This window comes from Phyllobates terribilis, unplaced genomic scaffold, assembly GCF_046119375.1.
Source record: "Phyllobates terribilis strain yellow unplaced genomic scaffold, ASM4611937v1 Scaffold_4__5_contigs__length_816908805, whole genome shotgun sequence".
NCBI lineage: Eukaryota > Metazoa > Chordata > Amphibia > Anura > Dendrobatidae > Phyllobates > Phyllobates terribilis.
In genome coordinates, this window is record NW_027362764.1 from 518,213,509 (window position 1) to 518,229,328 (window position 15,820).

General features: G+C 41.4%; 1 protein-coding gene across 3 annotated transcripts in view; it reads left to right on the forward strand.

Moving 5' to 3' along the window:
- The window catches only part of CARMIL1 (capping protein regulator and myosin 1 linker 1), a 344,138-nt gene that overhangs the window by 317,436 nt on the left and 10,882 nt on the right, over window positions 1-15,820 (forward strand). For all 3 annotated transcript variants that reach the window (XM_073678871.1, XM_073678872.1, XM_073678873.1), the window contains 4 exons: window positions 390-846; window positions 8,506-8,572; window positions 12,035-12,235; window positions 12,815-12,955. In XM_073678871.1, the coding sequence (XP_073534972.1) occupies window positions 390-846; window positions 8,506-8,572; window positions 12,035-12,235; window positions 12,815-12,955 (866 nt within the window). The remainder of the gene's footprint in view (window positions 1-389; window positions 847-8,505; window positions 8,573-12,034; window positions 12,236-12,814; window positions 12,956-15,820) is intronic.

Here is a 15,820-nt window from a genome sequence, read left to right on the forward strand (position 1 = left end):
CAGTTTTGTGATCAAAGCTACCTGTACATAATCTTTAGTATGTGTTATGTCTGACATGAGCATGTAGTATTTAAATGTAAGGAATGATTCTAAATGGCAATATTCAGGCCATTAGCTCACCAGCGGTATTCTGTGTGCTGCACTTGCATGCTTTTTTTGTCCAGTTCTTCATTTGAAGGCGCCATTTCTAATCCTATAATAGTTTGGATATTTTTGGACTTTAGCCATTCTCTTACATAGATTTCAAATTTACCTCCAAACACAGAAAATAAAGAAGACTCACCCCAGGAATTAATAAAGTCTGGAATTATCCAATAAATCTAAGACATTTTTTATATTTGTTTTTTTGTTCTTAATATGGCAATTAATTTTACTGACTTGTTTTACAGAAAACATTCCCTGAAAGGAGGAGAATCACAAGATATTTATGAGGGTGAAGAGAAAAAGAAACGGGAATCCAGAAAAAGTGGCTTTCTCAATCTGATTAAATCTAGATCCAAGTCAGAACGTCCGCAAACAGTTATAGTGACTGAAGAACCGCCTTCTCCTAAGCCAGCCATTAAAAGTCCCGCTCCTGACACTAGTAAGAAGGATAAAGTTACTGATGGCAATGGAGCAGTAAGTTCCAGTGCAAGTGCTGGGAGTAGTGGACCCAGCAGTAGTACCGAGAGGTCAGAGGAGCTTAAAACACCAGACTCTTTGGAGGAGAATTTGCAGCTTGACGATATTGGCAAAAGTGACAGCAAAAGCAGTCCACAGAGTGGAAGGAGATACGGTGTCCAAGTGATGGGGAGTGGATTGTTAGCCGAGATGAAAGCAAAACAAGAAAGAAGAGCAGCAAACAAGGTATGTGGTTTAGAGCTGAACATTTTATTCCTCACTGATCATGTGACGAGAAGGCTGCACAAGCTCAGATTTTCTGTATATACTCCGAAAATGTTGTAGAATTGATGAAACATTTTATCCAAGGGTGGGATTCAAATTTTAAATTTTACAGGTTCCCTACCTGGAGTGAGTCATGTCTACAGGGTAGCGAGCTGCGGAAAATTATTTTTACTGCAATGACAAAACATAATAATCAAATAAGAGGCAGAATACACAATGGTATTTAGTGACGCAGATGCAATTAATGCAGGAAGGGCCATTCCTGGATTTCTTATAAACCCCCTCTTCCACTCCCAATCCCAGTTTTCCAAACCAGCTATTTTAACAAGTTCGAGAGAACCAGAAGTAATTGGCTTGATTCCATTCCAATGTTGTCATGTTTTCTGGATTGCTGATATTTACCACAACAGGACCTTTATTCATGCTATAGATGGCACTCTCGTGCAATCTCCATCTGCACAGAGAGTAGTCAGCCATAGATCGGTAAAATAAAATTACTGGAAAAATAATGAATGCAACATAGGGCTTTAACTGGTTAGAAACAATTGAAGGTATTGAATTTGCACTCACCTTGACAAATTGCAACCTGCAACTAAATGTAAGTATATACCAGCTACTGCAGAACCGTCGATCACTGGGTCAGGAAACAATAAAGGAAGAAAGACCAGTTTTCACTGCGCTACCGGCTGTCCACGTGGAAGAAGCATACCATCTTGTTCCAAAGAGGGTTTTTTGGATCACTTTTTATTAGTTCATTGTCTGTTATAAGTTAAAATCATCAACGCGTTTCAAAGTTTTTGCCTAACTTCTTCATCTGGATAAGATAAGACAAGGCGAGGTTGCAGTAGTCGAGGAGAGAGATGATGAGAGCGTGCACTAGGGTTTTAGCAGATTCATGGTTGAGGAATGTGCGGATCTTGGAAATATTTTTGAGCTGGAGTTGGCAGGAAGTGGAAAGGGCTTGGATATGAGGTTTGAAGGAGAGATCAGAGTCAAGGGTTACCCCGAGGCAGCGAGCTTGCGGGACTGGGGAGAGTGGACAGCCATTGACTTTGATAGGTCAGATGGGGGGGGTTGAGCGAGATGGGGGAAAGATGATGAATTCAGTTTTATCCATATTAAGTTTTAGGAATCTAGCAGAGAAGAAGAAAGATGAAATAACGGACATGCAGTGTGGGATTCTGGTTAGTAAGAAGGTGATATCAGGTCCAGAGAGGTAGATCTGTGTGTCATCAGCATAGAGGTGATACTGAAAGCCGTGAGACTCTGAGCTGTCCCACGCCAAAGGTGTAGATTGAGAAGAGTAGGGGTCCTACAACTGAGCCTTGGGGACACCGACAGATAAGGGGCGAGATGAGGAGGTGGCGTGTGAGTGGGAGACACTGAATGTCTGTTAGGTATGAGGAGATCCAAGATAGGGCCAAGTCGGTGATGCCGAGAGTCTGTAGTAAGAGGGAATGGTCTACTGTGTAAAGGCAGATGACAGGTCCAGAAGGAGAAGGACAGAGTAGTGTCGCTTGGATTTAGCGTTCAGTAGGTCATTGGTGACTTTAGGCAGTGCAGTTTCAGTAGAATGGTACGGTCGGAAGCCAGATTGGAGGCGGTCAAAGAGGGAGCAGGAGGAGAGGTGGGGGGAGGACAGCTCAAAATGGACGTGTTGTTCCAGTAGTTTTGAGGCATAGGGGAGCAGTGATATGGGGCGATAGCTAGTCAAAGAGGATGGGTCAAGGGATGGCTTTTTGAGGAAGGGTGTGATCGAGGCATGTTTGAAGCATGAGGGGAAGATACCAGTTGTTAGTGACCGGTTGAAGAGGTGGGTTAGGGTTGGGATGAAGACTGCAGTAAAATTTGGGATGAGGTGAGACGGGATTGAGTCTAGTTCACAGGTGTCCAGCCTTGTCTTTATTTGTACTGTCATGAACTTGAACAAGTATGACTTGTTTGGAAGGGTTGCCTAAAGAAAGCCGCTTTCTTTCTAAAAAGAATTTAGCATTTGCAAAGTAGTATCTGAACAAACCATATGACTTCTGGAACAATGTCCTTTGGACAGACGAGATCAAAGTGGAGAGGTTTTGCTACAATGCCTCTTTCCATGCTTGGTGAAAACTAATGATTTAGGCTTGTTTTGCAGCCGCATGACATGGGCACATTGTAGTCATTGAGTAGACTATGAACTCCTCTGTATATTAAAGTATTCTAGAATCAAATGTGAGGTGATCCACCCAAAAGCTAAAGCTTGGCTGAAACTGGACCAAGCATGCTAGCAAATTAGAGTGGCTGAAAGAGAAGATTCCAAATGTTGCAATGGCCAAATCTAAGTCCTGTCCTCTATCCGATTGAAAAGCAGTGGCGGGACTTGAAGAAAGCTGTGCATAAGCCTATTCCCGCATAAGTCAATGAACTTAAGCAAAGTTGCAAAAAAGACTGGGCCAAAATTTCTCCAGAATGAGAAAAACTGATGGTCATACAAATGATGACAGCATCAAGTTATTGCTGCTAAAGATGCTTCTACAAGCTGTTGATCCATTGGGTTTACTTAAAAGGGTTGTGCCACCATAAAGAATACTTTTAACCAAGCAGAAAATGTGGAAATAAATGGTTTTGGAATTTACATTTATTAAAAATGTATGCTCTGTTCAATAAATACCAAGTTTTATCTTCTGAAGTATGCTCCCTGGCGTCCCCTGGCATTTTTTCCATTCCGTCCTCGCAGTGGGTGATCAGCTGTTCGAGTTTGCTCAGTTCCTGTCATTTTATAAGAGGCCCCCTCAACTCCCCACCCCCAGTGTGCACAACGTAATCTCCCTCATACAGATCTGACAGCGCAGGGAGCAGATTCCTGAAAGCACAGAGCGTGTCAATGAGTCTTCCCAACCCCCTTCTGGGTGAGATTGTTCTGCTCCACAGACCTGTGAGCGCGATAGTAGAGAGACGCTTCCCGAGCTCACAGGTCTGTGGAGCAGAGTGATCTCACCCAGAGGGGGGTTGGGAAGATTCACTGACACTCTCCCTGCGCTGTCAGACTTGTATGAGGGAGATTATGTTGTGCACACTGGGAGTGGGGAGTTTGTGGGGACATCTTATAATGACAGGAACTGCGCAAACTCGACCAGCTGATCGCCCACTATGAGGACGGAATTGAATAATGTCAGGGAGCATACTTCAGAGGTAAAAGCTTTATATTTATTGAACGGAGCATAATTTTTAATAAATGTAAATTACAATATAATTTATTTCCAAATTTTCTGCTTGGTTAAAAGTATTCTTTATGGTGGCACAACCCCTTTAAAGGAATCCTGTCACCCTGTTTTTCTTCAATATAAACTACAGCCACAACCTTTACCACAGTCCAGCCAACCCCCTCTGCATAGCCCAAAAAATACCTTTTATAATCCCTTCATAAGGTGCGGTTCAGTCTGATGCCTATCGCTGGTCTTGCTCGGCTCCTTCTTTCTCCCCACAATCGCTGTCCTCCTGTCCTATTTCATGTGGTTTACACGTCCTACATCAACACAGCGCCCCCAATCTCTCTCCTACGCAGGCGTATTCGCCTTGCCCTTCTGAAATCGGAGCAAAGCACTGTAATGTGCATACGGCAAGAGAGGACAAAAAAGTGCTGATGGTCCAGAAGTAAAGCCAGCGCATGCAGATTACACTGCTTTGCTCTGCCCTCAGCAGGGCAGAGCGAATTATGCCTGAACAGGAGAAAGATTGGGGGCACTTTTTGTGGATGGACACATCGTGTACATCAAATACGGCAGGAGGACAGCTGTTGCCGGGAGAGAGGAGGTGCCAGGCAAGACCAGCAGTGCTAACTGGACCGTTTTGTATGAGGGGATTGTAATAGGTATTTTTTGGTTATGCCGAGTAGGTTGGGGGCTTATTTGCAGATTGCTAGACTACTGTGAAGATGGTGGCTGTAGTTTGTATTGGGAAAACCTGGTGACAGGTTCTCTTTAATTTTTCACACCGTGCATCTGCATTTTGGCCTAGGTTTGATAATGGCCCAATAAATTTGTCACTTTGTTTTTCATTGCCGATCATATTTATCTATTTTTAAGACCTTCTAAGGACCACATTATTTTTTATTTTTATGTCCACAAATGTAAAACCATAACATTCAAACGTTTCTTAATTTTTCTCAAGTGTTGTAGGTATTTTGCTTATTTTTTCTTATTTCTACACAGAAATGACCCCATCCACCCACTGTGCAGGGGACTTCAACATAGCCATATTCTGTAGTATGGTACTGTGGTGGTGTTCCCTGTACACGTCGTGACTGCAGGCTTTGTTGTGTAGAAGAACCGGTGTCCTTTATTTGGGTGAAAGACCTGATGTCTGACTCCATTGGATCAGTGTATTATGGCTTATCCTAGAAAAATGTCATGACATTCTAAGACGGGCGTACCCTATTTGAGCTGTATATACAAAGCAAAAATAAAATGGGGTTTGGATATACTTAAAGGGGGTTGTCTGGCCTTAGTGCTTAAGTCTGCAGTCCCTCTATGACTGCAGATTAGTGAATCTGCACATTGCAGTGTCAGTGGCGGTTGCATGAGCGCAAGTATGCGGTTTGCATACATGCAGTCACATGCCGCAATGATGGGCAGTGCGGCGATGCGAGGATTAACAAGTTTGCAGTCACAACGTCACTGCAGACTTGTGCCCTAAGGCCGAGCAACCCCTTTAAATATCTCCTGTTATTCTAATATAAAAATGTACAATATATAATGCTTCATGTTATTTTATCATCACGCATTGCTTTTTATACATCATCTTTAATGTTACTAGTGACCGAATGTAAAGAGGATTCCTTGGGTCTTCTATTAGTTTTTCTTTGGATTTGAGAAACACTTCCCACTGTTTCTGATCCATTGTTATCTAGAGAGCTAGGATAAATCTTGATATGTTAAAAGTATAGTTATTTGGCGCCTCATTTAATAATGGATGGTCTTTGCAGAAGGTAAGGTATCACCAGGCTGCAGCAGCAACAAAATGTGCACATATGGAGTTTAGCAGCAGTAAAGTGCTCAGAACAAAGGTTTCTAGTCCTTTACCTCCACCTAGTGTTTTATTTTATCTTGTTCTCACAAATTCACTTACTGCTTATAATCTACGTGCGCCATAAAATATAATGCCGGGAGGATTTGCTCTTCTTTAGTATGACTTTCCAGTTCTATTTTTCCCTCCATGAGCTAATTAATATTTATAGGTATCCGAAAGTCAATTGCATCTCAAACTTTAAGGCTGGGACAACACAACAATATTTCTGTATGTGAGTCCTGCTGGGTATACATGTGTTGTCTGAGTCCTGGTTAAATTGCTGTATTGCAGTGACATGGTTACAAAGTCACCATCTACCATATTTCCATAGGGAAACACTTGCGGTCATTAGAAAAAAATGTTGTGATCATATTTCTCAATGTGAAGCTATCAGATGGCTGTGATCCTGTTGCTTTATGGTTAATTTAATGAGTGGTTAGAGATGTTCATTTTTTCTTTTGAAAGAACCTTTAGAAGATGTAGTCTCAATTTTTTAAACCGCTTTAATTTATAAGACTGCATGAAAATAAGCAAGTTTGCAATTGACTTGCTTTTCCTATATGCTTTTATTGTCCTGCAGTGAGAGCTTTTATCTTAGATAGTGTACAGCTCATATTCATGGAGTTCAGCCACTAGTGCCTGGAGCGCAGTAGTTCTACACTCCCTGATAGAAGTTATGTCGCTTATCCATGTTATGTAAACTAGGATTGGGTGCATTATATGACCAGGCGACAAAACTTTTGTCTTGCCAAAATATGACCATTCTGTGTTCATTAAATGATCAATATTTCAGCGTTGATGCCAATTTATTTTCTTAACCTAAACCAAATTTGGGAGGGTTTCAGCTTTCAAAAGAGTAATTTACAATATAAAACCAATGTATGAATTTAACGTCAGGTTATAAGCTTTTATTTACATAACATGGATAAGCGACATAACTTCAGGGAGTGTAAATGTCAGGGAGTGTATTGTTGTACAGAGGTAAACTCCTAATATCCCAGCCACCTCTCTCTAGTCCATTGATTTCCATATAGCAGTTACCTGTTCACCTCCCTTTATCTCCTACTTACCTTCTTACCAGCTACTGTTCTAAATCTTGCAAAAGAGCAGGTGTCCTAATCACGGATCAGCTTGGCTGGCTGCCGCTGTCCAGAGCCGTGTGCTTGTTCAAATGCCCTGTTATCTCTATATTCAAGTTAAGTGATAACACTCCAGAACAATCCACTCAATATGTTAAAACAGAACTTATGCCGAGTTCCATAGTTCTACTAAGGGCTCACTCACACAAGCGTATAGCTCGGACGAGTGCTTTCCAATGCTTTATCATATAGGTCTCGGACCGATATTTTTAATGAGGCAGTGATGATCAACTTTAATTTCTCATGGTGATTTGACATGAGAAAAAAAATCACAGCATGCTGCGAGTGGCTCTGCAAATCTGATCACATGCACCCATTTAAGTCTGAGTGAGTGTAAAACATCAGACTGCACTCAGATGTCATCTAAGTGCAGTCAGATATACCTGGACACAGACTAGGGCGAAATGAAATTCTCCATCTTCTCCGCACCTGTGACATGATTTTCTCAAGTGAGAGTAAACTGACACTCTGATCAGAGTTTGAGTCGAGTGTCATTACTATAATCGATCCGATTCTCTCATGTGAGCAAGCCCTAATACTATAGTCCTGCTCCCCATAAAGGCTTGTGCAGACAACCGTATAAATTGGATGAGTGCTAGCCATGTTATTTGATGGGCTCTTCATATGTCAGATGTTTTTCTTCGGCCTGAGAATTGAATGGCACTCGACCATTTAACTTTGTGTCCGTGAAAAAAATCAGAACGCACTCTGATGACATCCGAATACGATCCAATTTTTACAGACTGACATAATAGAAAAGGTGGAGAAACTACTTTTTTTGTCTCCACCTACGAGAAAATTGGATCCCACTCTGATCAAACTCCGAGTCTGATTAGCCTAATCAGACCGATTTTCTCAGATGGAGAGTAAATGGTCATCTGCACCTGCCCTGTCTCTCAAGGAGGAGAGCCTGTCCTGCCAAAGACTAGGAAGTAAGGAGACTGCATAGCTCTGAGCTGCTCAGGAGATAACTTGAATACCCCTTTAAGTGGCAGTTATACCATACGGTATGTATGATTTGCTGAAGATTCAACTGTAATTGTATTTATTTTTCTGAATCCGTATTATTTTGTTTCATCTTTGATCGGAACTCTGTTTAATTTATTTTATTCGCCATTAATTCCACAGCACTTTATTCTATATACAATCTGATCTATGCTTATAGATTGCCTACCAAATAGCCCCAGTCCTCTATTAACCTAAAATAAGTCACATAAATCTATTGCCGATGCTATTAGTAACTACTTTTAGTACATACTATAGGTAACTAATATATACCAATTATAGCGTAAACACTCGGTAAACAACTACAAGGGTGAAATCCTTTTAGACCTGATTCTGGGTATTTGCCAGTAAGCAACAAGTAAACACGTGAAATACACCTGTGCCATTGAAAGGGTTTATTTCTATTCACTGCATCTCTTCTTTTCTCAAACAGAAAATGGGCAGTGATGTTGGCAGTAAAGACTTACTGGATGTGGAGAAAGCTGATGGAAGTGGAGCAGGTTAGTTTAATGATTATATATTGGGTATAGCATTTCAGAATAGTCATTGGCATAATACAAAGTTTTAACGCTGCGTTCTATGAATGTACTGTGTGGTCTTGTTTGACCCTTGTATGTAATGTCATTTCTTAAGTATTTGGTAGCTTTAGACCTATGTTTCTATTTAATAATGTCATATTGGCTATTTTTTACATGTTTATTCCTTCTTTTTTTTCTTGTCTCTGTGCATAAAAAATCCTGGAATCTTGCAGTTTTCACCCTGTCCATTGAACCTCATGAACTGACACCTGTTCTATAGAGATCAAATATTAGCTGACACCTTACTATCACCTCAGGCAAGATTAACATGACGGCTGACACTTCTAATATAAAGCTGAATCCATATAATACAGGACCCCCTATTGACAATCTGTGAGAGACACAGCTCACCACCTCACCCTCCCTGCACAATTATCTTTCAACAGGTCACAGATCATGCCTAGAAAACTTTCCCATGGATGTCAAAAGTTCATCTCCAGACGTTAGATTTCCACAGTCCTTGTGACTGCTGTAAAGCAAACCTCTGAACTGCTGTACAGAACAGAGAAGCCGTTCAGACAAGATGGCTGTCCCCCAATCCTGCACAGAAAATTAAAATTCAAAAGTCTTAAGTCAGAAAATAAAAAACTGATTAAAAGAAAAGAACAAGTGTTGGCTTATTTAGCAAATTTTGAATATCATTTAAAAAAACTAGGTGATGCATTCCCTTGGAATTTGTCATGACTAGTGTTGAGCGATAACTTCCGATATCAGGAAATATCGGATCGGGCCGATACTCAAAAAGTATCTGATATCGCCGATTCCGATACCGGAAACCAATGCAAGTCAATGGGACACAAATATCGGAATGAAAATAAACCCTTTCTTTCCTTGTAGGTTAATTCTACATGAAGTAAAACAACTAAGAATAATGTAGAATGTATTGGGGGAGGTGGATGCCCAAATCGATGGGAACAGTGCTCACAGTGAAACATGAAAAGCTGGCAATTCAGCAGCGGCATACACCGGTACCCGACAATTTAGAACAGAAAGAATAGAGCATCACACACAGATTAGATAGATAGAAACATGTCAGTCACATATATAAGAAGTACAGTGACCGTGTTGGTTACTGTACTTGTCATTTAGTGTAAAGGATTTATTTAAAAAAATAATAGTGTTTTCATGCACCGTCTCTTTAAAAAAGCCGGCCGGCAATTCAGCAGCGGTACCCGACAATTTATAACAGAAAGATAGAGCATCACACACAGATTAGATAGATAGAAACATGTCAGTCACATATATAAGAAGTACAGTGACCGTGTTGGTTACTGTACTTGTCATTTAGTGTTAAAATAAAGGATTTATTAAAAAAAAATTGGCGTGGGGTTCCCCGTAATTTTAGTCTCTAGCGGAGGTTAAGCAGACGGCTGGGGCAGATGTTTGAAGCCTGGGAAGGGGGTAATACCCACGGAGCTTCCCAGGCTACTAATATCAGCCCCCAGCTGAATACCTAGCCTTTACTAGCTATTAAAATGGGGAACCCCAAAAAACAAATGACGTGAGGTCCCCCCTATTTTAATAGCTAGCAAAGGCTAGGCAGACAGCTGGGGGCTGATATTAATAGCCCAGGAAGGGTGCCATGAATATTGGCCCCCTCCCAGGCTAGAAACACCAGCCGTCCCAGAAATGGCGCATCCATAGGATGCGCCAATTCTGGCACTTATCCTCGCTCTTCCCACTGCTCTGTAGCGGTGGCAGTGGGGTAATAGGGCTGGGGTTGATGTCAGCTTATAATGCCAGCTGACATCTTATGGATGCGCCATTTCTGGGGCGGCTGACGGCTGATGTTTCTAGCCTGGGAGGGGACCAATATTCATGGCACCCTTCCTGGGCTATTAATATCAGCCCCCAGCGGTCTGCCTAGCCTTTGCTAGCTATTAAAATAGGGGGGACCCCACGTCATTTTTGGGGGGGTTTCCCCCATTTTAATAGCTAGTAAAGGCTAGGTATTCAGCTGGGGGCTGATATTAGTAGCCTGGGAAGCTCCGTGGGTATTACCCCCTTCCCAGGCTTCAAACATCTGCCCCAGCCGTCTGCTTAACCTCCGCTAGAGACTAAAATTACGGGGAACCCCACGCCAATTTTTTTTTAAATAAATTCTTTATTTTAACGCTAAATGACAAGTACAGTAATCAACACTATCACTGTACTTCATATATATGTGACTAACATGTTTCTATCTATCTAATATATGTGTGATGCTCTATTCTTTCTGTTGTAAATTGTCGGGTACCGCTGCTGAATTGCCGGCCGGCTTTTTTAAAGAGACGGTGCATGAAAACACTATTATTTTTTTTAATAAATCCTTTACACTAAATGACAAGTACAGTAAGCAACACTATCACTGTACTTCTTATATATGTGACTAACATGTTTCTATCTATCTAATATGTGTGCTGCTCTATTCTTTCTGTTGTAAATTGTCGGGTACCGGTGTATGCCGCTGCTTAATTGACGGCCGGCTTTTTTAAGAGACGGTGCATGAAAACACTAATATTTTTTTTAATAAATCCTTTACACTAAATGACAAGTACAGTAAGCTGAGCGCTGCCATCCAGCTTGTCATGCTTCAGAGACACTGCAGAGTGCAGGCATTTTGGGAACTTCCGATTCCGGTATTCGATATTCTAAAAGTATCGGAACTCAGTATCGGAACTCCGATACCGCGAATATCGGTCGATACCCGATATTTCAGTATCGGAAAGCTCAACACTAGTCATGAGTTAACTATGTAGGAAAAAGCTGAGGAGCAAAAAGCACATTAGGGTCTTATCCAATGATAAAGAACAAAATGGTGCAGGGAATTGCTCACCTGGTAAAGTTGTGTATCACACAACAAAGGTCAAGCTTAAATGATCAAGCTGCTGCAGTCCCTCTGGTTAAAAAAAAAATGTTGAAATGCCAGAAGAGAAACCACAGGTGGGTCGTCTGCAGTGCTGATGGACATCCGAAAGAATGGTCCATGGTACAAAGTAGACTTGATGTAGTTTTATCATCAACACGTTTTGAAGTCTTCATGTATGTGTTTATATCCTGATGAAGAAGTCTGAAGACTTCGAAACGCGTTAATAATAAAACTGCATAAAGTCTAATTTGTATCCTGGACCACCCTTTCGGATCTCTATGAGCAGCGCCGATGACCTATTGTTGTTTCTCTTCTGGCATTTCTTTGTGTTCACTATGGGCATGCTTCAGAAAGTCTTGCAAAGCTGAAACAATCGCAAGATCATTCAAGATGCACCTTGGCTGTGAAGGCAGAAGAGTCATTCACCAGAAAATAACTTTAGACTGATATGATGTTCTCTGGTTATAGCTCTGGTGAATATGTAATTTTTTAGTGCTTATAGGAATATAACTACACTGTCTGTTTTATTCTTCCAGTTCCCAAATTTTCGAGAGGTGACTCTACAAGTTCTTGTCCAGAAAAAAATGTAAAAGGCGAAGTCAAGTCAGAAGGTAGTGTGCGTTCAAAAAGTTCTTCTAGTACACCAACAAGTCCTAAGCCACCTCTGCAGTCAACCAAGCCTGCCCTAACAGCACGTCCATCTGTGCCTCAGAAACCCAGGAGTGGCTCCCGCACCGGTAAGAGCAATTTACCTATTAAAGTAAACAGGTAATGCACTTAAATACAAATAAAAAAACAGTCTTTTCCGCAATAGTCAGGGCATATGCCAGTACCCACTAGAGGACGGAAGGCCCACTATTATCTCTGCATTTTTTACTCCTGTGTAATTTCTCTTATACAAGAAAGTTGTAGAAACTTCACGGAATACAACCAGCCAAACGTTATCAGTCCAGTGCATCCGCCAGTGGAGGAGGCTTATAGGGGGGGAGATTGTGACCAACAATGGAGGAGAGGTGGGGCATGGAATGGACACAACAAAGACAAAGAAATGGAGAATAAAATAATGGTGACATAAATATTTGTAAACAGGGTGGAGGACAAATATGTATTTAATATAATTGTGACCATGGAAAATAAATCCCATTTCCAGTATATTGAGTATATAAAATGCCTAAACAAGGGCAAAGGAAAGGAGGCAATATAAAAAAGAATCACATAGGAGTCATATGGTATACATATATAATAGTGACCCTGTTATGTAGATCACATTTTTTCCAAAATGATTTTTTTTCTTTTTTTTTCTTAAATGTTAACAGAAGACATCCTAGAATCCCCATCTGGGTCCTGCTCTCCCAAAACCACAATTCTTCCTTCTGTGATGAAAAGGGCTCCATCAGAGAAGGACAGAGATGGACCAAGCAGCCCACAACCTTCTTCCCGGCAACCTGCAGATGAAGGTACGATTAAAACTAATGTCAGCCAATACATGTTTAATTAAAGGAGAAGTGTCATGTATTTTAATTTTTAGTTTCATTAATTACATGTAAGTAGTGATGAGCGTAAGCGCGTTACTCAAGTTTGCCTAGGGTGCTCAGGTATGCACCGAGTATCGCGGGTGCTCAAGTGGCATGTTCAAGTCCCCGCAGCCGCATGTTTGGTGGCGGTTAGACAGCTTGCTCTCATCACTACATGTAAGCATATGGTTGATAAATAATGGTGTAGCTATTTTACTTTCTGTGGTCGACACTGTTGTAAAGACACACTTAAGGCCCATTTAAATGTGTCGATAAATAGGGAACACACATTTGTGGAACCACTTGTTCCTGATTGTCATCCAGTGTAAATATAATAACAATCACCTGATGAACAAGAAAAAACTCACTCATCAGGTGTGATATTTAATCCAGCCTAAAGGGGTTGTTCCCTTCAGTAAATGTTAATTCTCGACTGCAGGTTATTGTAAAGAAACAAACCTTGCTACATTCTCCCTCCCTGGGTCCACCGGTGAGTCTAGCTACTGCTCCCTACATCTGTTTTTGGCTACGGAGCTGATGTCACGTTAATAGCGCAGCAGCCATACCGTGAGCTCCGTGTCTCTGAGCAGAGCATTCCCATGTAGACTGAACGTCCCCTGCTCAGTGCCACAGAGCATGCTGTTTGGCTGCCACATCTAGAGCCAGACACCAGGCAGTGGTGAGACATGCAGGTGGACCTGGGAAAGGTGAGTACAGCATGGTAAAAAATTCAAGAATGCTAAAATTATTTTTTTTTTTTCACTGCTGCAATACCACAAAAAAATTTTGTAACAAGCGATCAAAATTCATATCTATTTCAAATTGGTATCAATAAAAATGTCTCAACCAGCAAAAATTAAGCTGTCAAACGGCTCCATTGACCGAAAAATGAAAACATTACGGGTCTCGGAAAATGCCGACGCAGTCCGCAAAATTTTTTTATTCTAACTTCTTATTTTTTTCACCACTAAAGTAATAAAGACCTGGACAAGTTTGGCATCGCCATAATCGAACTGATGAGCAGAATCATATTGCGAGGTCATTTGTACCACACCTTGTACGTCGTAAGAACAATTCCCAAAAAAACAATTTCACTGCACTTGTTTTTTTCCCCCATTTTTCAGTACACTATATGGTAAAATGAATAGTGTCTTTCAAAAGTACAACCAGTCTCTCAAGCCCTCATTTGGGCAGAAAAATTAAAATATTATGGCTCTGGGAAGAAGGTCAGGCCGCGTCTGGAAGGGGTTAAGCTGTTGAGCTTGGGTCCGGACGCTCTTGTCCAGTCTGTAAGTCACAGAGTGGGATACATGAAAGTGTGAATTCAGCCTAAAATTCATTGTTATTGGTAGCGCATTGTCATGTGTATAGAGAACATGTGCTGCCAATAAAATGTTCTGTGGGCACAGAATGATTGAATGCTCGGCAGCTTATCTAAACAGGCCATTAATCGACCAGTGCATATACCTGATTGTTGGATGTTTAACGGCCGCTGTCGACTTGTAAAAATGTGCCCTTGCTTTCTGTATAGTCAGGTCAGTTTGGTGCTTGGTTTTTTTGGCAACTAAAATAACAGCGAGTTAATTGTCAGTCTCCGAAAAATGATGGCACCTAGCCCCCATATACCAGGGGGTTGAGGCACTTTTAAACTAGTCGATTTGTCATAAACGAGCTTGTTCATTAGGTGAAATGATATTTAAGCTTTCTTAAAAATCCTTGCTCTCATCATGCACATTGTCCAGTGTAAACATGTGCCAAGAACGATGACTGCCTGTGAGCCATTGTTTTGTGTAGACTGCACGTATGTTCGTCCTAACTAAACAGGCTATTAAACAATTGCTTTGCAAGTAGCCGATCGGCAATCATTTTAACTACCGCAATCATGTAGCATAAATTCACCTTTAATAAAATGATCGTGCTTCCTCAGCATGATATAATCATTGTAGACACTTGGTGGTGCTCTATGCTCAGCATTGCCACCGCATCTTTCCGCAGATGGCCTGAGTATTTTTATTAGGGCTGATCTATGTACTGTAACAAATGACCAATGTCATTACCTGTTACATATGAGCAGTTGTCATGAAACGAAAACCTGAAAAGCTGGGCAGCTAACCTTATCTAATAAGATGGGTGTGAGTAATGGACTGGTGGCCATCATGGTGCACCACACATAAGCATGCAGCTGGCACCTTTCTATAAGCCTTATTGATGTGACTAGGTTTAAACACCACTACAATTTAATTATTTCCCTGTACGGATAAAAAGTGGCGAAGACCTTACGCCCGTCCATAAAAATTCTGAACATGTATAAATGTCATGCTCGTTGACATGTGGCCTTTACCTAGAATATTGTGTCTTGTCTGCACATCCTGCTGGGAACTGGACTTGTAACTAGAGATGAGCGTTGTTCTACTCGAACTGTTCGCCAATCTCAAATTCGAGCTGTTTTGGGCGGTGTTCGAGCCGTTCGGCGAACACGAACAATTTGAGAAAAATTCGGCTGTTCGAGGTTATGTTCGATAACTGTTCGTGCACCAAAATCATAACTGGATTTTTTCTCAGTAATGATGAAAATTAATGTTAATACGCAGTTTGAGTGTACAACGGGGTGGGGGGAGGGGCAGGGGATGGATCTCTGCAGGAACAATGAAGATCTCCATTTTTTTTTCTCTTTCCCGCATTTGCAGTGGGGAGGTGCAATCTGTCAGCCTATCAGCAGCGCACACACGGAGCGAAGTGCTTTTTTTCACACAAGCAAGTGCATGTGTGATTGGCAGTGTATGTCACATGTCCTTGCCCTATAAGACC